Here is a 23,158-nt window from a genome sequence, read left to right as displayed (position 1 = left end):
CAAACATCTGAGCACAGATTTTAAATAGTATCTTTAGACACTTTGTTTGTGGCAGCTTGGTGCACAAACACATAATCTGTCCCCATCTCTTTATTTGAATCTATGAAAAATACCAAAGATAACACATTTTCACAGATATAAAATACCCTAAGAGCTATTAGCTAAGAAACTTGTTGTATCGTGGAATGGTTTGAAGTGTGTCCACAGAAAATTTAGGAAACCCAAAAAAAGGACAAAAAATGTAAGGCCTAAAAATCTATCTACAACAGATGAGCAGTAGACGAAAACCATATCTTTAGACCTCACACAGGATGTATTTATACACCTCATCTATTTTATATTTACCCAATGTTTAAGAAGTCCCATTTACCACTAATATAAGTAATTTAACAGGGATAGCTTTGCCATGAAAGAGCAAGATACTGATATTGTATTATAGCCATCTGGGCAGAAGCATTAAAAGACTTAACAAAATGAAAAAAATGAGACAGACAAAGAGCTTGGCAGACAATTTGTTCTTGTCCTGGCTTATCAGATCTGGAGCTATCAGGGCAAAGTGTGCAGCTGATAAGTCTATGATGAGGATGGCTTATAGGCCATGATGGATATCACCAGTGACAACCACCACCCACAAGGATAGATGAGACAGATAACTGACATAAGACATACATACTAAGAGCAAGATGTCTGGCATAGCCTTCATGCCCATTCACTTGTATCAGATCTTCAGTACAAGATCTTACTGTGGTGAGCAGAGGCAGTGGCTGACAGACCTATTATTCCACCAAACTGACATGTCAGAGGCAGAGAATTATTGGAGGGAGAGATGATGATGATATATTGGGGCAATAATTGACATGACTATAAGATAATAAATGATGGTGAGAGAAATAAGAAGGGGTATGTTATATGACTATTGGTTACAATATGATAATTATATAGTAATTAATTAGAGAGGGGAAATGGCAAGGAGCAAAACAGAGAGATGTACTTTCCTGTAATAATATTAATGGCTGTTACAGTAAGTCATTATTTTTTATTGGCTAGCAGGGACACAAAAACATATTCTGCTTTGTCAAACCTGGTTTCCATTATCAAATCCTCACAATCTGACAGCATTATTTCTCCACAGTAATATTAGAATCTACATCAAAGTGACACGGAATAAAGTGAATATAAGTAAAATTCTGTCACTGTTGTATATTTTCTCAATAAAAGACCATGATTTATAAGTTTCCAGCTCTACAACATAGTCACAGAACAGAAAATGTGTTTCGGTCTGTGTTGGATATTAACATATTTAAGATTATGGATTAAGGTTTGAAAGAGAAAAATAATGCCCTTACTGGCTTTTAAAATAATTTGCATAGCTTTGAATTTTAATGCTGCATTGCTAATAGAGTTTTTGATAAACAGTCTTGTCAGTCAAAGAAGTAAATTTGGCAACTAGAAGAAGGTGACTCAAGTTATACGCAGAGAACTGTAAGAGAGAGAAAGTGTGAAAAAGAGCATGTGGGAAAGCAGGCGTGTTAGAAAGTGAGACAGTGGGCGAGATAAAGAGAGCAAAAGGGCAGAACTGTGTGAGAGAACGAGATGGATAGACATGCAGTCTGATTGCCATTTGGCGTTTGACAAGTAGAAAGCGACCCAGCTGAGGTCACGTCACGATATGTCTACTGACTCTGCCAACTCAGAAGGACAGAAGGCGAGATGAAGATATAGAGAAAAAGAAAACATTACCACAAATTCCTATGCAAACGGGAGACTAATAAAGTGTTTATCCTACAACTTTAAAAGTAATGTCTGTACAATTAAACGCTGTAGTTCTTGGTAACCCAAGACCTCCAAATCCCAGTAAAAACAATTACTTGATCAGGTAATAAACCACTACAACATCTACAGAATCCTGGAAGTATCTACCATTGATTTTTTTGTTTGTTTGTTTGTTTTTTACTATATACAACAATTACTTAATGTTAGAGATATGTGAAATTTATTTATTCTTAAAATGAAAAACTGTCCTTTAAAATGACTGATAGTGGGCTCCTTACAAAAAATAAGTATCGCTACATTTGTGTAATTCTGAAACGTCATAGGAACTCTAACTTTTTTTGTTTCTGTACCAAAATAAGACACAAATAAAAGAGAGTCATTTCCTGTTCTAATGAATGCAGAAATATGAAAATAAATTATAATCCAGAATAAGTATATTTTTCTGCTACATACATGATGCTTTCCGTCCTGTTATAAAAATGTAGCAAATGGCAATCATTCCTTATCTATTATAAAATCACGTAATATTAGACATGATTTTTATGTTTGATTTTATCAACCTAATGTTAACTACAACTGACCAAGACTAGAACTGATTTGATTTAATTGAATTTTAATTGGTTGTGATGCAAAAATCAAAACCATAACCACAATAATAATTATAATGGGTCTCATTATAGAGACATCATATAAAAACGTAAGTTTTGTTTTAAATACAATACAGAGAGACATATGTAGAATCTTACCAGTAGGTAGGGCAGGATCCATGGTGGGTTTTTCCCAGGAGTTGACTTGTTCCCAGGTAAAACCATTGGTTCCCAGAGAAACGCTGTATCCACAGCTGCTATATGACTCCTCAAATGTACAGCCACCTAAAAAGAAATAGAAAAAGATCCATGCATTTATAAATGACGTTAATATTGGAATTGGGAAGTTATACTGTATTGTACAGACCAATTCACTGAAGCAGTGGTTGAACCTCAGTCAAAGACGGAAATGTAGTGTGTAAACACAAAACAACCTTAATTGTTATAATTGTTACAGTTTTAGCGTTGAGTTGGTAACAGCTGATAGTTGTAGCAAGTCAATTTGCCCAAAATTAAAGGTCTTTCAACCGTAGAAAGCAGCAAGCCTTAAGCAATTACTGTCAAAATGCAAAAAAGTAAGATCAAGCGCTGCATCCATTTACTAAAAAAGGCATGAGATGAATCATTAATTTGCATTATTTTAACAAAGAAGGCTTTAAAATGAATGCAATTTCAATCCCATATTCTGGGAACTTGTATAGAGATAGTTAAAGAGGGGAAAGAGGTTATAAAACAATCATGTAATAGCTAATGGTGACCATAAACAGAGTTAACAGTAGGGTCTGATCTAATGAAAATCTTAATAATCGAAACTTCTTCCTATTTATATGACGACAAATACGGTCTTTATAAGCTCCCTTGGTACTGTTAACAATATAATACCAATTAAGTTAACAGCATGAATTGAAAGTGCCAGTGCAGACAGACACTGTCACAGTTTATCAGGGAAGTGAAGAGAACAGGGGGAGTGAGAAAGAAAGAAAACAGACTTTATGAGAGAGGATGCAAGAGAGAGTGAGAGAGTGAGTGAGGGGCACATGAAGAGAAAGCTCTGTGTGTCAACATGATTAAGTCACAGTGTCTCATCATTATTTCATGGCCCAGCTAAGACACATTTTCCACTGCATTAGCCTTCTCTTTTAGCCTCAAGCACTGCATACACACACATCTGCAACAGACTCCCTTAATTAGACATATGCTTTGACGCACAGCCGTTTTAATTTGTTTTGAAGTATTTGAAATTGGAGAACGTCATCGCTTTATTCACGAAATCATTTAATGCTTACTTTTTTTGTCTGCCTCTTTGTCCCAGTCATCCACCGAGGAAATAAATGCCAGTTTAAACTTCATCAAACATGTTTTTAGATTCCAACAAGGCCAAATCAAGATGGCTTATGATGCTTTGTAGACTATTGGCAGCATTTAACTGCAAAATCCTTCTGTAGTGTTGTAGCATAGCTGTTGTGATGAGAGCTTAAACTGTACATCACCCACTGGCTTGTGAAGTCTTATCTTGAAGCTCGCTTTGAAGTGAGCATTTTGGTCCAGACATGACAAATAAGGGGACATCTGACTAGGAAACTGCATGTTTATGTTGTAGGTAGACCTGGCCTAAAGCTTGCACTGCTTTGAATAAAAAAAATGACCTTAAACTAGAACATAAACTCATCTGCAGAGTGTTTACTGAGACTACAGTGAGCTAGGCTGTTCTCCTTTAGCTGTCTATGCTTTCTTACCTTTTTATTGTAACCTGATGATTTGCTTACAAATCATCACGAAATTGCCGCGAATCATCACCTGTTATATATTGCAAATAATTCAGGTTTAAGGGGCTTTGCATTGGCTTCATTTTTCAAACCTGGATGCTACATCCATCTTTTATATACAGTCTGTGGGTAATGCTGACGTGTTAAGCAAGTGCCCATTTTCTTAAAAAGACTAAGAAACAATGGCTGAGTCACACCTCATGATGTGGCTCTGCCTTTTCTCATCACTACAGAGTTGGTGTGGAGAATTAAGGCTTGTTACAAGCTATGAGGCAGGTGAGACTTCCACAATCCTACTATTGAGGATATAGGATATAGAGAGCTGGAGCACTGTTTACTCTTAAAACATGCACAGGTTTAAAATACACAGCAGTTTGCATATCCATATATCCATATATTGATATCTTTAATACACACCCTCTGAATAGTGTCTAAAATATATGATATGGTTTTGATTATGCTTCTTCAAGCAAGCCTTACATCAACTGGGAAATGAATTTGAAAAACATGGGAAAGAAATTCATCCATCTGCATTCCGTTTGAAAAAAATAACCTCCAGCAAAGGGTGAAAACTAGGAAAACACTATTTTTCTCACAGATATGAAAATAACTGTTATAAATTAATCAATACAGAGATAATTAGCCTTTATCGCCCCCTCGTTGTTCAGTGATCTCATTAGAAATGAAAAGAAATCAAAGTGAACTCATTAGAACAGAGGGATAAACAGGCAAAGGGGGGCTGTGGGGTATCTATCAATATTCAATATCAGAACTGCATTTTTAAGGACCACAATCAGGGCTCGAGAGAGAGAGAGAGAATTGGCTCACAGCAGTAGCCAGACATTCAGTATGTGTGTGTCAATGCCCCTGATCTAGTTTTGAAATTCAGCACGACTCCTCCCCTCTCTGCACACAAACATAATCACATGTTCTCAGTCATAAAATGCATTTCCATAATGAAAACATAACACTGCTACTCGAGTGTGATCTGAACCATAGGCGTGTGTGTGTTCTTGTGTGAAAGTGGATGCGATGGTGAGAATGTGTTGTGGTGGGATGGTACGTGTATGGGCTCATGTATGTGTCAGTGCTTTTATGCATCAGCCATTATTGTTGGGTCTGTGCATATGGTAACGTGCGAATTAGTGTGACACCAAAACAAGCGTAATCTCTTCATGTCTCAAGTTTAGCATTAATGTATGGGATATATAAGGATATATAATCAATTAATAATACTGCAGCCTGTGCATACATACACAGATAGAGATACACATGCACAGAGAACAATCACCCCATGTGATGCCTGTTATGTTTATTAATCAAAATTCCCTTAAAAATGGGTTTGTGATTCCCTTATTGTTTAAATTTGGCAGCACTGGTTTGCTCTGCTCTTTGCACTCTGTAATTTTCTGTTGTCAGCAAACATGTTTCCCTAAAGCTGTCAGCTTCTATGTCATAGCACAATGCAAAACAACTTAGTTTCAATCATCTCGATTAAATAAACCACTTTTCTGAATTACAATAAAATGCATTTGGCAAACAGGAAAAGCATTCATGTTTCACTTACACTCTCATGAATAGTATAGCCTACACATGAAAGGTGGCTCATGTTGAAAACTGAGCTACTTGTACCCAACAATCTGCAGCTCTGTAAATGTATCTGCAAAAGCACAAGACTCCTCCTGTGGGTTTCCAGTAAACACTGGTGTATTGATGCATGCTGCTTTTAAAAGCGGGCTGATATAAAGTCATTGTTCTATCAAAGAGGTTTTTACAGTATTATAGCGCTATTACAGTATCATTTATTGTACCCAGACTCTACTCAGTATCTTATCTCATGGATTTTTGTTAGTGAGTCATAATAGTTCCCTTTCTCTGTGCTGTGCTGTTTACTTCACTGAGATTTTGTTCCTAGAAATAAAAATTAAAAAATTAAAAAATGCATTTGAAAAAGCAACAACAACATTTCCTTCAGTGAAAAGCTCCAGGATAGAAAAAGGTTTTCCAGGTAGCTAGGGTTGTGCCGATGGATGATGATGTCAGGGACTGACGATAGCCAACTTTTAATGTAATTTCCCCATTGATAGATTAAATTAATGTCATTATTATGAAATGGGCATGCAATGGCTGTGTATGGAGCAGTTACAGTGACCCATCATCATCAAATCAGAGAAAACAGGAGATTGGTCCTAACTGCTGGATGGATGTTTTAAGCTAGAGGATAATGTGACAGTAAATTTGCAGAAAAAGTTCCGCTTTGTGTAAGAGCAGAATGTAAACAGCGAGTGATGTGAAAAATGTTGCACAGATAAAGACAAACAAACTGGACAATAACTAAACAAAGAACCAGCAAACATTACAACTTATAAAAATGTTGTCTACAGTCCCTCAAAGGTGAGCACTGTAAAGTTCATAACTGCAACTTTGCATATCGCTAACTCCTGTGACAGAATCTACTGATGCCAATGACTCTGAAAAAAATATTTTATTGCAAAGTTTTTTGATTTTAAATGCTGATGTGACTGATTGGTCTTTAAGCAGATGGTATTTTGTCTTCAGTGCCAGAGCATCATTTGTCCTTCAGGCTGCTGTGGTTTAACCACAAAGAATGATCTCAGTCTTACTTTAGCCACTTAATTCCTCCCATCTAAGTGTTCTCTCATTTTTGGATGGTGTCACATTTATTTGCATGCTATACCTTGCTGGCAGCCAGTGAAAAATATTTAACCAAGAAAAAAGCAATGAAGATGAACTCCAGCTCCTTGCAATCAAACCTGTGATTTTCTGGCAGCAGAATTTGGAAACTGTTTTGCAAACTTTTTTTTCAGTTGAGTAATTCCAGTTTTGCATTTAACAACTCCAATATCCCAATGAAAGCTTTAATTTTTTTCTATCTTTCTTTTTTTTTTTCTTTTTTTTTACAACTCATCAGTGGCAGTTATTGTCAACAAATTAATAGGCCATGGAGAAATTACAAGGACTTATTGTTGTCACTGCAGTTGAGATGTAATTTGTTTGGCTGTCAACAAAACAGTCTCACCAAAGCTTAATAATCAAAATGATAATTACTTTTACACAGTGCTAAAGGTTTGCACAAATGAGGTTTAAAGAGACAAGTGTGAACACATTTCAAAAGGTAAAAGCAAATAGTGGAAACTCATAAATTTAGAACCTATTGAGAGATAGAACCCAGGTAACCTTTTTTTCTGTTGTGTTAATCAGAACTATAGCATCGCTTCCTCCCCAAAGGTTTCAGTCTATTTCTAATGGGATTGTATTTTTAGGCCACAATTTATCAAAGAGTGAATATGGCCTGATTCATTTAAAATGTATTATCAACACAAGTGCACGATAGCATGTAATTACCCAAATGTAATATGTGCTGTCTAAGTATGCTGTAAAATGATACAATGTCACTTAACTATATTAATGAATATTCATGTTTTATAAGGAAGTAGGTTATTGAGGAAACATGCATGCAGAAGTGATTTCTCTGCTTGAGCTCATTTAGCCTTTTGGTTAGATTACATAGATCAAATCAACTCTATATCAACATAATAGATGCACACACACACACACAGTCATTACGCAAGCACCCTAGCTTTCATCCACAAACGCTCTTAAACATGAGGATATAGCAAAGCAAATCCCCATAAGAGCAGCAAGAATAAGTTGGTGCCCTGAAAATATCCACTTACGCACACATGAACATATCTTCTAATGATAACACTTATTTAGACAGAATTCCCTGTCTTTCTTATGTTGAAATTTTCATTCCCCAGAGGCACCAATAGCAGCCATTAAAGCCTTTCATGTCAGCAAAAGCTAACGCAGTTCGACAGGACCCACGAAGCCACAAACCAAAGGAGGGCACCCAGAGGCGTCAGACTCTAAAGAGTCTGTTTACTGCTCACTTGGATAACATCATCTGATCCTGAGCATCACTGTATGTTCAAGTGTGTGTGCTGGAGCAAACCCAGGTCATGTTACTGTGTGTTCATATGCGAGTGGGTGTGTGCGGAGCAAAACATTTAGTAAACCAAAAGTGGATAGTAATGAACTACTATATGAAGCTGAACTTGATTATTTCCCTTTCTCGGTACTTCTACACCATATCACTGGGAGATGTTGTACGCAAATTAAAATCTCAACAGTAACCTGAGGTGGCTACAGAAACTGAATGTAGTTTTGATCTAACTAAAAACTGTAAATGAATCATAAACATAACCCAGGAACAAGAAATCAAAGGACGTACTGTATAAACTGTATACACATATATTTAATATGGTTTTTATTTTGCCTTTCTAATTCCAGTTTGGTGTACTTTGTGTGTTTAGAGCTCACTTCACGTTTCCAGGCATGCAAGTACGCAACAGGAAAGTCTGGAAAACACAGGTATGTCTTAATATATGAGTGTGTATGCCTGTGCATGTGTAGGCTTTCACTAAATAAAAGTGAGTGTACTTTACTCACGCACGCCCATCTCTTAGTTAGCTTGAATTAAATCCACTGTCAGCTAACATGCCAGGAGCTTTAAATATTCCCATTAAGTCATTTAAAACATATGCTATTATATGCTATTTGCTCCCATGGTCTCCTTTCACACACACACAAAGACACACACACACACCCCAAGGCAAACAAACTCACTGGCTATCTAAATGCCATTACTACAACCTGAATACGCTTGGATAATAAGAGAAAGGAGGCAGAGATTTGTTAGAGTAACACACAACTGGAACAGATGGATATGAAGTCTGTGTGTGTTCCACTTTGTAAGTGTGAGTGTGAGACAAAGTGTTTGGTGGTGGCAGAGGTGAAATAATTCTGTTCATGCAACCAAAACTTGATTTGAAGAAAAAAGCCAAAGTTGCAAAGTGAAACGTTTTGGGATTTTGCCCGAGTCACATCAGTGTTTTTGTCTGGAGACACGAGGGAATGGTAAGAGAAAAAGGATGTTTACTATAAACACGGGTGCTACTTTTACAAGTACTTTATTAAAAAGGGGTCAAGTAATTTAAAACACGGAGGATACTGGTATGTTTATATACAGTACCTCTGTGAATTGAAAAGCTTGGAGTTCCAAAGTCAGCCCAGTGAAAGAAGCAGTGAACCTAGTGAACCTATGCTAAATCCAATTTATTTGTAAAGAAGAAAAAAATTGAAACTTGTACCAAAATACTGGTAGACCAAAGGTCACAAGTTGTAGTTCATTCTGAAAGGTCTTTAGGAGGGATCTCCAATGTCTGTATGAGAGCAGAATGTAAGTGAAGAGGAAACAAGCACAGAGCCCTAAAACAAAAGGAGTGCAGGTGTTAAAGATATCATCTGGTAACACGCAAATGATAACAGGTACTGGTTTATGCAAAGTATTTCATGTAATTTTTTGTATTTTTTTATGTTTTGCATTCTTAAGTTGAGTGAAAGACCAAAAAATGAGTGTGTAAGTACATAAAGGGGTAAACAAATGAGCGAGTGAAATTTTTGTTAGGGTCTGCGTTACGTAGAACTAATGCCAACATAGGGGCTACGGAGATGCGCTTCGGTGCAGTCCTCCAAAAAGTCGACAGCGTGTAGCCTGACGGCGATGTCAGTGTCTGTAGCTACAATACTGACTGGTTGGAAATTGGCTTAAACTGGAAAGAGACAGACAGCTGAGCTAACAACATGAGCACAAGCAGTGCTGTGGTGAATTTTCCACCTTCTGTCTCCTCTGGGGCAGCGGCTAAGCTGAAGGACTGACAACAACAGAAATACAAACAAGCGTAACCCACAGACTGGTTGTTCTACATATTCTTGACACTGGCGCCAGATAATAATAGCATTTAAACATGGATCTGGAAACCTCTGCATAGCACAGATGCAGCACCTTGCCAGGTGCTTAAGCCAATTATTGAATACTCAAACCACTCTGAGGGAGCAGGGGACTCAGTGAATGACAGCAAATGATCGAGATCATGAGCAACGCATAAAAGAGTCAGGAAATGAATGAGGTACTTACAAACAGGCAAGTTAATAATTGAGGGGAAAGTAAATACGTGAATGAGCATGTTAACTGAGTAACTATAAATAATTGAACAAGGGAGTAAACATGTGAGTGTGTGAAGCTGTTTTCACAAATTAATTCTGGACGATAATCAGGCTGAGACGATCAAACATCACACTAAGTACCGCTGACTGTCCAATCAAACTTTTCAGACATTTGTGTTCTCACATGCACATCAGTTGCATAATGGCTGCTGGGCAAGTGAGCCAATGAGCAAGCAGGCAACAGAGTAACTAAGTATCATATTGTGAGTAAAACAATGGTGAATGCTGAAGTGGGCAACGAGGGACAAATGATAAATTTAGTAACTGAGTGAAGTTAACGAGTAGATCACTTAACAAACTAGTGAAAAGCAGATAAGTGAGAGGATTATCAACCGTTGTTGCTTTAAATCATACTTTCTTTCCAGTGTGAATGTGCATGTGTGCGCGTGTGTGTTAAAGTCTTAAAAGGAAGGAAGTGTTTCCTGATGGGCCTATAGTGACTTTAATTATCTGCAACATGAATCAATAAGAGACCTGCCTTATAACCTTTAGTTCTACATGAAAGAACACAGAAAGCAACATCGCCACCATCTGTTTCACTGGCTATCACACACAACCACAGACGCACACTTCAAGCTTTATGGCCATACATGAAAAAAGGCCCTCACATAAAAGCCAGCGTGTACATGTACTGTGTGTTCGTACTGAACTGAATCAAATTCGGCTGGACAGAAGGGAAACTACAAAGTCAAAGTAGAGGCATCAGTGCATATAGAAGATTTTATTTACTACATTTATATACCCACAACCATATCCGCATTATCCACCCATACCCATTATTCCCATTTCATGACAGTTTGAAACAAGCAATCTAAATCAGATAACAAGAAGTTACTAAAATAAGTAGTTATTGGTCTCACACATACACATAAATTGTCTGATTTATGCTCTTTCTGAAGCTGCAGTAATTTTCTTCCATTTCCCAAAACACACTTTAACCTCACCCAAGTCAAGTAAACACAACACACACAGAGACATGTTTACAGCACAAACAAAATGGATATACACACTTGGAAATTGAGTTAACCCTGTCTGGCCCTTGACTGGCAACCAAAGTAGCCAGGTCTGTTCTCAGTTTAACATGGTTTGACCCAACAGATTAACAAGGCCTGTTTATTAGAAAGGAGGCCATCTGAGTCACCCAGGAGCTGAATTCTCTTAATCCCATTTGAGACAGAGCCATGGTGGTTTGTAGAAGCTAGGTAACCTTATTTTGGGATGGAATGAAAACCAAGGTATCTCTGTTTTGGGTTTAAAAATGGTCTAGGCTATTTAAGATCAAGCTAAAATAGGTTTAGTGGAATACTCAAATGTGTGGAATAGGGTATGAAATATGACTATTTTTGTCAAAGCCTCTGCGATTTCACAGACATGCTCAATGGTTCTTTTGATGCACCCGGTTGATGCAATAATCGGTTATGTATTGATACTTTTAAAGGACTCCTAGCCATCAAATTTAAAAGTACTACTGTAAGCATGATTTTTTTTTAATATGCAGGGTTAGTATTATGAAAGAACCTATTTTAACCCCTTTTTCCTAAAGGTAACCAAGTACAGGACACTCACCCCCAGGCTCCCCATCAACACTCACCCAAAGCTCTCTCTGCATCCACTTTCTTACATGAATGTTGTCAGATACAGAGATTCTGGGTAGACTACCAACCACAAGCCTCAACACACCTCTGATATCTGACCAACATTTATTCTGAAGGGAAACGCTGGTTCCCCTTAAAGTTAGAGTATGAAATGTAAATTTCTTTTTAAAAAATGTCAACAATACTTCCATTTTTTTTTATTGACGCTCACTTGTGTACCACAAAATCAGCTTCACAGGAATTGTTTACAGAACAAGCTAATTCATTTGTTAAAAGAAATGTAGTTTTCTGTTTAGTTAGTTGCACATGTCAGACCTTGTTAACCAACAAATATTGACTATTTTAATAAGAAAAAATAATCTTCCGTTTAATAGCTAGTAAAAGATTAAATTATATTTTAATCCTAGAATTTACATATATATGTGTGAATTGCTTTTGTAAAAGGAAGGGACAGGAAGAAACGCTTTTGGTGCATGCCTACAACAAGTTGGATATCTGGTATTAGTCAGGGAGTGACAGGTCTAATGTTGTCTTTAGACTACTGATTTGAAAAGGACTTCAGTGGGACTTTAATGTGTTTGTTGCTGCTAGGAAACAAGATTGTGTGGAATTACATATAGTACTGTGATGCCTACAGTATCTTTAGATCAAAGAAAAGAGGTTAAAAAAAGCAATGTTTATATGTTGCATATAAATGATAAACATATCTGATCTTGACTCATAACCCTCTCAGTAACCTTAGTGTAAAGAGGATCTGACAGTGCCAGGTATTAGCAGCCTTGTGAGTCACAGTCATAAATGTAATGATGAGCTTTCCACCGCTTTCTAATTGGTTGAATCACCATAAACAAAGCATTGCATCATTATTGTTAAACATCCAGTTGGTTTTGTCACAGCAGACATATGTGGGTTACTCAGCCACTTATGTCATGCATGTGACATTGACATAACAGATTGTCAGAAACTTCTAAACTTTTAAAATTGTTAGACGATCTGAGTCACAAAATGAGTTATTTGGAGAAAAGACACACATACAGGAGATAATGGCACCCAGTGATAGTCACACTCACTCTCAGTGGAACCCAAAGCCTCTCAAAACCTCTCTATCCTCTCTCTCTGTCACACACACCTCCACAGGGGTACTGTAGATTTTGTGAAATTCCTGATGTGGTCCTGTTGCTATTAGCATGCTAATCCTGCTCTGGATTACAGTGCTGTCAGAGCGCTGCATTAATAAACCACTTCCACCTCCATCCTGTTCACTCTTAAACTCACTTTCATGGTTGCACAGGCACAAACGCGTATTCCTCTGCTCACAGAGTATGAAAACATACTACATTTTTTGCCATTTTTGACACTCACTGTAAGCAAAAAAGTGCACACATGTGCACGATGTCTTTGTCACAAATATGCACTGGCAGCACAGAGGAGTTTTAATCCTAATACTCTCATTTACACTCTGTCATGTTTTTGGAGAGTTCTGATTCCACAGAGGAATTTAGAGCCACAGAGAGGAAGCGATTCTGAGTCATCACAATAAGCAGCACTTTGACAGGAGATATGAGAGTGCTGTAGGCAGTTTGTGAATACCCTGAAATCCTTATGGGGCATTAGAGTAGTAACTTTCAGATGTTTCTTTTTATTAAATAACAAGGTTTCAGAGTGAGGTTCACAAGTCATTTGACCAAGGGTCAGCGGTCACCCTGCCTGTCATCAGTGCACCTCCATCTGCGATTAGTTGTGTGCCTTCAGTAATGTCAATAGTTCAACAGCGTGGGGGCAAAATCTGTCATGCAGAATGGGTACTAATGCAGTTTTGATCATTTAAAAGTCTGCACTTGCCTTTACCCAAACTTTAAAGTTAACGAGACTGTACGGCTCCAACTGGCCCTTTCAAGGGCACACACAAACACAGGGCCATGAGGATAAGCCCTCATACACACACACTCATCTCTAACACATACAGAGAAAGAAGCAGGCCAACAGAAAGACTGATATCTGTGCACACACAAACACACACTCCTGAATCCAGCTCTGGAGACTCTCTCTCACACGCTCTCTGTGGTGCTCATTAGGAGAGGTAGCAGGTCCAGCCCTCCTCCTGGCAAAACTACAGGGTGGACCAACTCCCTCTCTGTCCTCCTCTCTTCTTCCTCTCCTCTTCTCCTGTCAACTTCAGTGTTCCTCTGCTACTCTTTCACTACTCTGTCACTTTCTTTTTCTCTCTCTGCATGTGTTTTTTTACTCTTCTTTTTACTCTCCTGTCATTTTTTTACTTTTATATTATATTTTGCCCACATTTTCTTTGATTTTTCTTCTTACTACTACACTCGCTTACTGTTTCATCATTCTCGTGGTTTCCCGACTGCCCCACTTACCCCTGTCCTACACCTCTCTTTTTTTAATGCCAACTCACCTCATCCTTTTCTTCCCTCGAGCAAGTTGTTTCTCTTATCTCATATTCATATTATTCTTTTATCCTGGACCTTAGTTTCACTGCCAACATTAGGGCTATCACTAAATCAGCTTTTTTGGCATCTCATAAATATAGTTTAACTGAGAGAATACGTGCCCCAGCAAGATCTACAGAAGCTCATTCATGCTGTATTTCTTGAGTTGACTACTGCAATGCTCTTTTTATTTGCCTCCATAAAAAGATCTTGATGCTGCTAGAATTTTAACAAAATCCAGGAAGACAAAGCCTATCAGCTCCCTGCAGTGGCTTCTAATAAAATACAGGATTCAATTTAAAATATTATTTACTCATTATAATTCGCTAAATGGCTTGTACCCAAAACATATATTGGAGAACTTGATGAATTAAGGCCTGATCGGATCTGAAATCTGATCAGTTAGTACTGTAGTAGAGAAATGTGAATCTAAAAAGTGTAAAAGGCATTTAGCTGCTATGCTGAACATAGTTGGACTAACCGCTGAGGACAGATCGTCTCCAACTTTAGTTTAGCAGTCAATTTCACAGCGGCTCCTGGTCACTTCCCAACCACTTACCAACTGGTTGGGAAATAGACATTCTTCTCCGGCGATCACTAGTTGACAGGTGATTGCCGACTGGTCTCTAGGACTGCATGGCTCAGGCTTCACCTGCATATATGTGCCTGGAAATTTAGATCTCACCAAAGCAATGTCTTACTATGTTCATTCAATATTTATGACACTTCTCAATGTGTTTTGTTACATCTTGATTAATTACTGAACTGTGAGCCTAAGCAGTCAGTAAATATTCATAATTCAGTGGATTTCCTGCTTATATTAGTAAAGCGTTCTTAGGGAGACTTGCCATATTTTGCTATGAACTTTTGTCGATGTTGGACACCAAAGCTATGAATGTGTCAGTTCAAGTAATATTAGCAGACTGAGATTTAGAAATATATGTCTTCCTAAACAGGAAGCAGACATTTTATACCCAACATGAAAGGATTTGACAAACTGTGACACGTCTCTGACACAGTGAAAGACGTGTAAACAAAATAAATATGAAAAAAGCAAAACTTGTATAACTAACTTGCTCTGATCACTCATTTTCAATGCGAATGCAGCCAGTCACACGGCGCTCGTGCTGCCACATATTTGAACTCGTGTTTATGCCGAAGAACGAGTTTAACTGCAAGCATATTCTCATTGAAGTTTGTCAGCTACAATTTTCTTTGGGAAACATGTAACATTTATGAGCCACAATCAAGTCACTCTTTCAGAATATCTAATGTAGAGTCGTCAATACAGAAACAGAAAAATGTCTTGATGACAACTAAATTGTGGGTGCAATTACAGTATTCAGAAACACATTGTAAAGAGCCATAGAGGATGAGTCTGCACCACTTCTTAGCAAATGATTAGAAAATTTTGTTGTTTGTCAAATCAAACAGTAGAAAGGGGAAGTGATGGAGACATTGTTTTTCCAGCTTTTCTTTCTTTTTTGAAATATAGATTGCGACTGTCTGAAAACAAGCTTTGGTTCGATGCTTTAAACTGTAAACAGGACTTTCTTATTGTTGCTGTGTGTTGCGTTTCTGCATTTTTTTTTAAAGCATCTCTTTCTATTTTGAATTCAGTTCAATTCATTTTTTTAAACTGGCACCAATTAACAATAACAATAACCTTAAGGCGCTTCATATTGTAGAGAATCCACAACATCAAAGAGGAAAAACCCAAAACTCAGATGAGCCTCTGTAAGCAAGCACTTTGCGATAGTGGGAAGGAAAAACTGTTGAAATGTTGAAGATACATTGCTTACACAGACTGACTTATTTACCTGTAGAGTGCATACGTATTAGTTCCATGAAAAAGAGACATCCTAAATTTGAAAACGGGCATACCACACACCGGATTTGAGTGTGCTTGTGTGTAGAATCTCAGCACAGATTTTATAACCTTGAGCGTCATGAGCAGCAAAAATGCAGTCGATGCATTCTAGAGTAGCTAATCATTTTGTTTGGCCAAGTAAGTAAGGATTCTTTATGATGGGGGGGGAGTGCCGGATGTATTTATCAATTTAGTGCAGCCAAGGATAAAAATGGACTCGCTCCGTTTTGTGGTAATTATTTATTGAACATATAAGGCAGAAAAGCTGTGACAGAAAGAAAGGTGGAGACGAAAGAGCTGAGCTAATCAGCCAGTTTATCAACATCCCATCCAAGAATTTGAAAATAACGGCAACATTCATATTATCACTGAGACAAGGACATCTGCTCCGTCGTGGTCTGCCTCCAATTTCTTGATGTGTTTACCAAATGATTTCAGTCTTTTTTAGACCCTGCCATTCCTCTCTGGCCCACTACTCACGATGAGCTTGCTTTGTAGCACCTGGCACATAATCCCTCCAACTTCCAGTCGTATAACACTGAGTCAGTCAGATTCATCTTACTGTGTATGACTCTATGTTCAAACTGGAAGTCACTTGTGAATACTGCTAAACTCATTTCAGGGTTTTCAAAGAAAGCACGTGACCCTCAGGTCTTAAGATTCACAATAATTTAAGAACTGCATTTATTATGGAAACATTGCTCATGCATGATTAAAGACATATAGTGTGACTGACCTTGACATTTCAAACTAAAATTAAGTTTGTGATTCATGATCATATCTATTTTTAAGACACTTGTTGTAACTTCTTGCAGACACTGGAGCTCGGCAAAGGATGTCTGATCACCATTAAGATCAGTATACACAAAAGTACATGCTAATTAACACTTTTGTGCTTGACCTTTGTTGCATCACTGACCAGTTGGTGAAATTTAACAGAAGACAGAACACTATGGTACAAATATCCACTGTATTTTAATTGTTATGAGCTTATAATTAAAATTATATAAATGTCAATGCCAACTCAAACGCATCCCTTTGAAAAAGTATTAAAGGTTTCCATTAATGCAACTGCTCTTTACTTATTATTAAAATAACCGCTCTAATGCTTACACAAAGACTTACATAGACACAAAAGATACAATTTTAATGTCTCATGAGTTCGAGGTTTTCACTTCACAGTAACACTCACCACACACACACACACCACATGGCTGGCAAATACAAAGCACATCTACTCCACATAATTTACCCTTGAGCAAAAGCCAGTTTAATCCCTGTAAATATTCATAACAGGAATGTGTAGGTTGAAGTGGCCCTTCACTCACACCTCTGGCGGGCTTAATACTTAATTTAAATTAGCTGGAATGCTGAAAGCTCCTCTTAGCAATGCTTTAGGCCATGAACATCACTGAGCATTTAGTCCACTTCAAATTGTGAAGCTCACATATTGGCAGATAGAGGCTGTGTAGGTCCTCTTTATCTCAGGCAGTAGCTTTTGTCCTGTCTTGGACAAAATCTAGAGTAACTGATGGTAGATTCAGACCAATTTCCACAAGAAAGTTACCTACTGTTCCCAATTTGTTTTCTATTCAATTCTGCATACATTTGTTTTTGGTGCCCACTGACCCCTTCTGATTTCCATAAAGCATGTGCACACATCTGTTTTATGCAAAACAGGACAGTTAAGTTTGAAAAGTGTTGGGAAAAATCAGACACTTTATTTCATATTAGCTTATCTTCAGTGGCTCCCTATTAAATCCAGAATCCATTTTAAAGTTACACTAAGTCATTTTTGAGGGAATTTAACAGAAAAAAGGATAGGATCTTAAACATATATTGATCATGAACATATATTGATTATTGTCTTCTAACAAATTAATGCATTTCAAATTTGCCTTTCAAATTCAGAATGAATCCATTAAAAGAAATTGGAGTGGGCGCCGGTTTGTGAAAGCCATCACACCATCCTGAATACAGTGGCTGAGATTGACAATACCGTTGAACCTAATTGCATTTTATGTATGACTAGAGACCAGCCACATACGTAGTAAGTTACTTTAAGTTACTTTAAATTTAAAGATCATAAATAACTCTTAAAAATGACTTCTGGAGATAAGTCTTATGGTGAGAAGATGAGAACTTTTATATCTTGAGAAAAGTTCTGGTCATGACTGACCATAAAACTTTTCTCCAAAAGACATTCGGCTTATCCATGTGGGCAGCTGCAAATTCCAGTTTAGCCTGAAGGTGTTGATTTTGGAGCAGGAGCTTCTTTCTTGATCAGCATCCTCTCAGGCAATGAGGATGGAAAACTCATTTCATTGTGGACAGTGACACTGGTATTCCAGCAGTTTCCAGTTCACGGCATGCTGGAGCCTTGTTGGTTCTTGTTTTTTTTTTCTGAACATCCTACTCAAATTTATTTTATCTGAGGGTGACAGTTTGGGTCTTCTTTGGTACCCTGGCAAAGTGGGGACACATTTAATAACTTGTACTTAGAGTTGTTTTAACTGATGATCCTGGAATCTGCAGTTGGTTAAAAATGATCTGTTAAACTTTTATAATGGACTGAGTTTATGCCAAGTCTACCAATTCTGCCAAGAAGAGTAATATCCAGCCAGAACTATGCCAGAAGCTTGTTGATGACTACTAAAAGCATCTGGTCGAGGTGAAACTTGCTAAGGGACATTTAACCAAATATTAGTGGGGGTGTATGTACACTTTTGACCCTGTATGTACACTTTTGACCCTGTATGTACACTTTTGACCCTGTATGTACACTTTTGAGTGTATGATGATGTGTCACTACAAATGTATACAATTGTAATAAGTAAGAGAAAAATACAGAATATGCATCTTTGACTACAGGATCTCCACCTATTTTCATCTGTGTCAACCTACAAAACCTTGATCCGTTAATATAGTGATAGCAGTACTGATTGTAGAAATGATAAATACACACACACATATGCACACTTGTCCCATTTTTCATCAGGTAACCTGGGGTATAACCTGTTTAAACTGAGGTCTGTTCTTTCATCAAAAGCAGATTAGCTCCACACACATGCACACACACACAATGACCTGCAAGACTGGTCGTGGTAAAATATTGACACCCACACACACAAACACATACACACACACACATATTGAGTACCTATCTTGCTTACTCAATCTCTCTGCAGACTAACGTAAAACAGTTATATACAAAATGTATTCCTTCTCCTTCCATGACAAAGATTGATTACAATCAGGGGATTTATGGGAAAAATCAGCCAAGCTTGCTCCTCTCAAGTACACAAACACACACTTACACCCATTTTGTTTTACTCATTTTATAGGGACATATATCTGATATCTGTTTACAGACTCACACTGTGGGGAGACCCTGTAATTTGAATAAAATGAAAACTACAATCTGTATTCCAACAAAAAGGGACAAAAAGCTACATTGTGCATGAAAGTACATATAAATACAAATGCCTGTGAGGTCATCATTTGTGGGCATGCACCTGCATAAATCAGTGTTCGTTGTCTGAATGTCACTGTGTGTTTTTGTTTTTGTGTGAGTTTTTACTACCTGGGGTCATGTTTTTTAAACCAGGTCAGCCTTTCACCCCAACAAGAGAGCAAGGACAGGCATACCCATGGGCTCCTGTGTGTTGTTATGTGTGTGCCGTGTGTGTGTGTGTGTGTGTGTGTGTGTGTGTGTGTGTGTGTGTGTGTGTGTGTGTGTATTTATAGCAATGCACAGGTGCACAACTCTCTGACATCTCCCCTCTGCTTTTTCATCATTGTCCTGATTTTATATGTGGATGCATTGCTGTGTCTCTAAAAGTGTGTGCTGTCCTGTGTGTTTATTCTCCCCAGAGCCTGCCATTGGCCTATTTCAGACTGAAATGTTACATAGTGATGTATTTTTACCTCGATCAGGGTCCAGCTAACCTGTAAATGACCTTGGTCCAACAAAACTAGCTGGACCTTCCACTCAAAAACTGTTTTTCATAGCAGGTGCACAAACATTGAACTGATGTGGATGTAGTGGGCCTCTTTTTCTACAAGCATGAAAATGCGTTTCCCTGTCACAGGAAAATTAAGATTCGGATTTTGATATTACATGAGTACAAAATATTAATGTCACATTGCTACAGGTAAATTACAGTCTATCAATGTGATCTTGCATCACACGGATTTAAAAACAAATACCAAAACCTGGGATTGGGAAATGCTTAAAGATGGGTCAGAATGACTACTTTCTTGGTTTTAGGTATAGATTGAAAAATGACCTTGTCTCTCTGAGGGTATTGTAGCTGCTTTTTCTCTGACCCACGCCAATCATTATCCCAAGGGCTTTCTGACTTAAATGTAAACATATGTCAATTGGGATCTGAAGAAAAAACTGATGCATTTCAATAACAGGACTGCCTCAACTGGGATGGTCCTCGCAGGCTTTCTGCTGTGTGGATTTCAGCAGTGGCTGAATACAAAACCAGCATGTCAGACTCCTGCTGCGAAACTCTCATCCCCAGAGTTTTTCAAAGAGCCAATCCCTTCCAACTGGTGTTTTTGCCTTGAGAGTGCTGGTGCTTGAATTTGTCAGAAAAGAAGTTTTGCTCTCTTCCTTCATTCCTTTCATTATGCCCCAGTGTGTAGATATAAAGTTGGGTCTAAGAAATACAAGCCAAGATGGGGCCATAATATTGACAAGCTTGTGTGCGCACCTTTATCTAAAATGCAGGCCAGTGGCCAGAATGAAGACTGTGATTAATGAGTCTCTCCGTCAGAGATGCTAATCACTTGCAGCTACACACTCCAAACAAGACCTGTATGTGACCTGACTTCTTAGTTAAAGCATTCAGAAATGTCTTATCACTTTTCCTCTTTCTAGACATATAGTCACAAAGGCAACTTCTCTATATAGGAAACTAGCTGGTAACAAATGTTGTAAATTATAGGCAAACATTTTAAGAAAACCTAGTGTGTGTATACACCTTCCTATGCGTGGATGATACTGAGATGCAACTAGTTTTAGTTTTGTGGGTTTTTTTCTTCATGTTGGTGCATGTGTGGCAAGGTGGTAGAGGGTTAAGCAGGGGTGGGGGGGCAAGATGATTGGCAGTTGGTCTGGACCAGGGTGGTCGGCTGGAACAGGGCTTCAGCACAGCCCAGTAGACATGGCCTCACACACACACATTCACACACAAAAACACCCACAACAGGCCTAAACACATGAGCATGGAATCACTTTCCCTTCAGTACAAATACACACACACAAACACCACAGGGACCTCTCCTCACCTCAACTTGTCTCCCTTTGACAGCTTTCAACAGTGGTCAACACATTCACACATACACACACATACAGAACACACAAGAACAACACACTGAACTCTTGACAGATACATCCTCCCACTCTCCTCCCTGTCACAGTGCTGGCTGCCTCACTACCTATGCGTGGACACACACATACACACATACTGAAGGACAGCTTGGCTCTTGGTCAGGTCAATGGTTCGTGCACAGAAACACCTCAACTTGTAAAAGCCAGGGGATACTTTCAGTCTCTCTTCACACTCTGTTCATTTGTCTCCTGCTGTAGTATCTCTCTTTTTCTCCTGCTGCTCATTCTACGGCACAAAAACGAGCCTTAACCTCATTTTTCTTTTCAAATATTTGTAAAATTCATTCATCATTATCATTTTTATAGTAACAAAAAAGCTTGAACTTCATAAGACGGCAGATGGAGGATGTGCAATGTGTAACCTATAGAAGCTTTGTCATTTGTCCAAGCTGCATGTGAGCAAAGTTATCTGCTATGTGTAGACACAACCCTGGTCCATCCCTTAGGTTAGGTGCCTGGGGCTTAAATGGCTAATAGGTCAGTGTTAAGTGGCTTAATAAAAAAAATGGTCAAGTACAAGGGTTGGACTGAAAATCAGTACAAAGCTGCCAATGTGCGAAGAAAAACTTTAAAAACAGGAAGTCCTTGGAAGGAAAATATGAAGAATAGAGGACTTCTGTACAGTAGATTAAATATATACACAAAGTAAATATGCAAGTATGGAAGCTTGTTTTTAGCACTGAAAAGAAAGCCATCATTAACTCGAAATTTCCAACTAATACGTTATTTTCTTGAAATTTTGAGTTGGTTCAGCAGTTACATGACCCACCTTTACAGAGCTTCCTGACTGGCAGAACTAACTTGAACTTTCTAGTTAATTTCTCAAAATTTCAGATTATTAACTTGAAATTTTAAAATACCTACTCCAAAATTTCATGTTATTTTCTTGAAATTGTATGTTATAAACTCAAAATTATGAGATACATAACTGAAAATTTCAAGTTATAGATTTCTAAAAAATGCAGTGACAGAAACAAGTTTTCATACAAAAGAAAGTCTTTTTTTCCAGTAAACAACAGGTGAGGTGAAATGAGAACAGGAGAAACTTTTCTGGCCCTTGAATGTTGAATGTGAGAAGGAAAGTTGAAGCTTTAGGCAATCTGATACTGTACAATTATGACAGAATAAGACTCTAACATAGAGTTAAGCATTGAAGTAATATGGTTTGCCTTCCAAGTCTGATTAACCTTCCATGTAGTTCAGAGGTGAAAGTGATTAAAAAGTTCAAGTTCAACTTTTGTGTTTTTACATTTTGCAGCTCCATCTAGGAGCCTATTTTCATTCGTTCTCCTAAAGAATCTGCTTTTCCAGTTCCTCATTGCACCCCACGAACATTTACATCACAGAGCCTAACATGGTCACGGTATATTCAATTCTCTCGCCAGGTTTTGTGAGTTTTGAAAAGAGGCTTTAAATAATCTACACATGACTGATTTAGATGAGGTTATTCTCTTTTTGGAACAAAGAAAAGTGCCACAATTTCCAATCTAGTGGAAGTGCATGAAATAGAAATGAAAAATGAGGCCTTGTGGAAAAAAAAGAAAGAGAGAGCAAACAAAATGACCTTGTGTCAGTCTGTGATTTTTAAAGTTCCAGTTTCTTTATCAAAGAAAACTATGTTTG

The 23,158-nt window shown here is 37.9% G+C and overlaps 1 protein-coding gene across 14 annotated transcripts in view; it reads right to left on the bottom strand.

Moving 5' to 3' along the window:
- Positions 1-23,158, bottom strand: part of ptprt (protein tyrosine phosphatase receptor type T) — a 294,849-nt gene that overhangs the window by 246,144 nt on the left and 25,547 nt on the right. For all 14 annotated transcript variants that reach the window (XM_025907164.1, XM_025907166.1, XM_025907170.1 and 11 more), the window contains exon 2: positions 2,520-2,645. In XM_025907164.1, the coding sequence (XP_025762949.1) occupies positions 2,520-2,645 (126 nt within the window). The remainder of the gene's footprint in view (positions 1-2,519; positions 2,646-23,158) is intronic.

This window comes from Oreochromis niloticus, linkage group LG5, assembly GCF_001858045.2.
Source record: "Oreochromis niloticus isolate F11D_XX linkage group LG5, O_niloticus_UMD_NMBU, whole genome shotgun sequence".
Classification (NCBI taxonomy): Eukaryota; Metazoa; Chordata; class Actinopteri; order Cichliformes; family Cichlidae; genus Oreochromis; species Oreochromis niloticus.
This window is presented reverse-complemented; position numbering and strand designations above follow the sequence as displayed.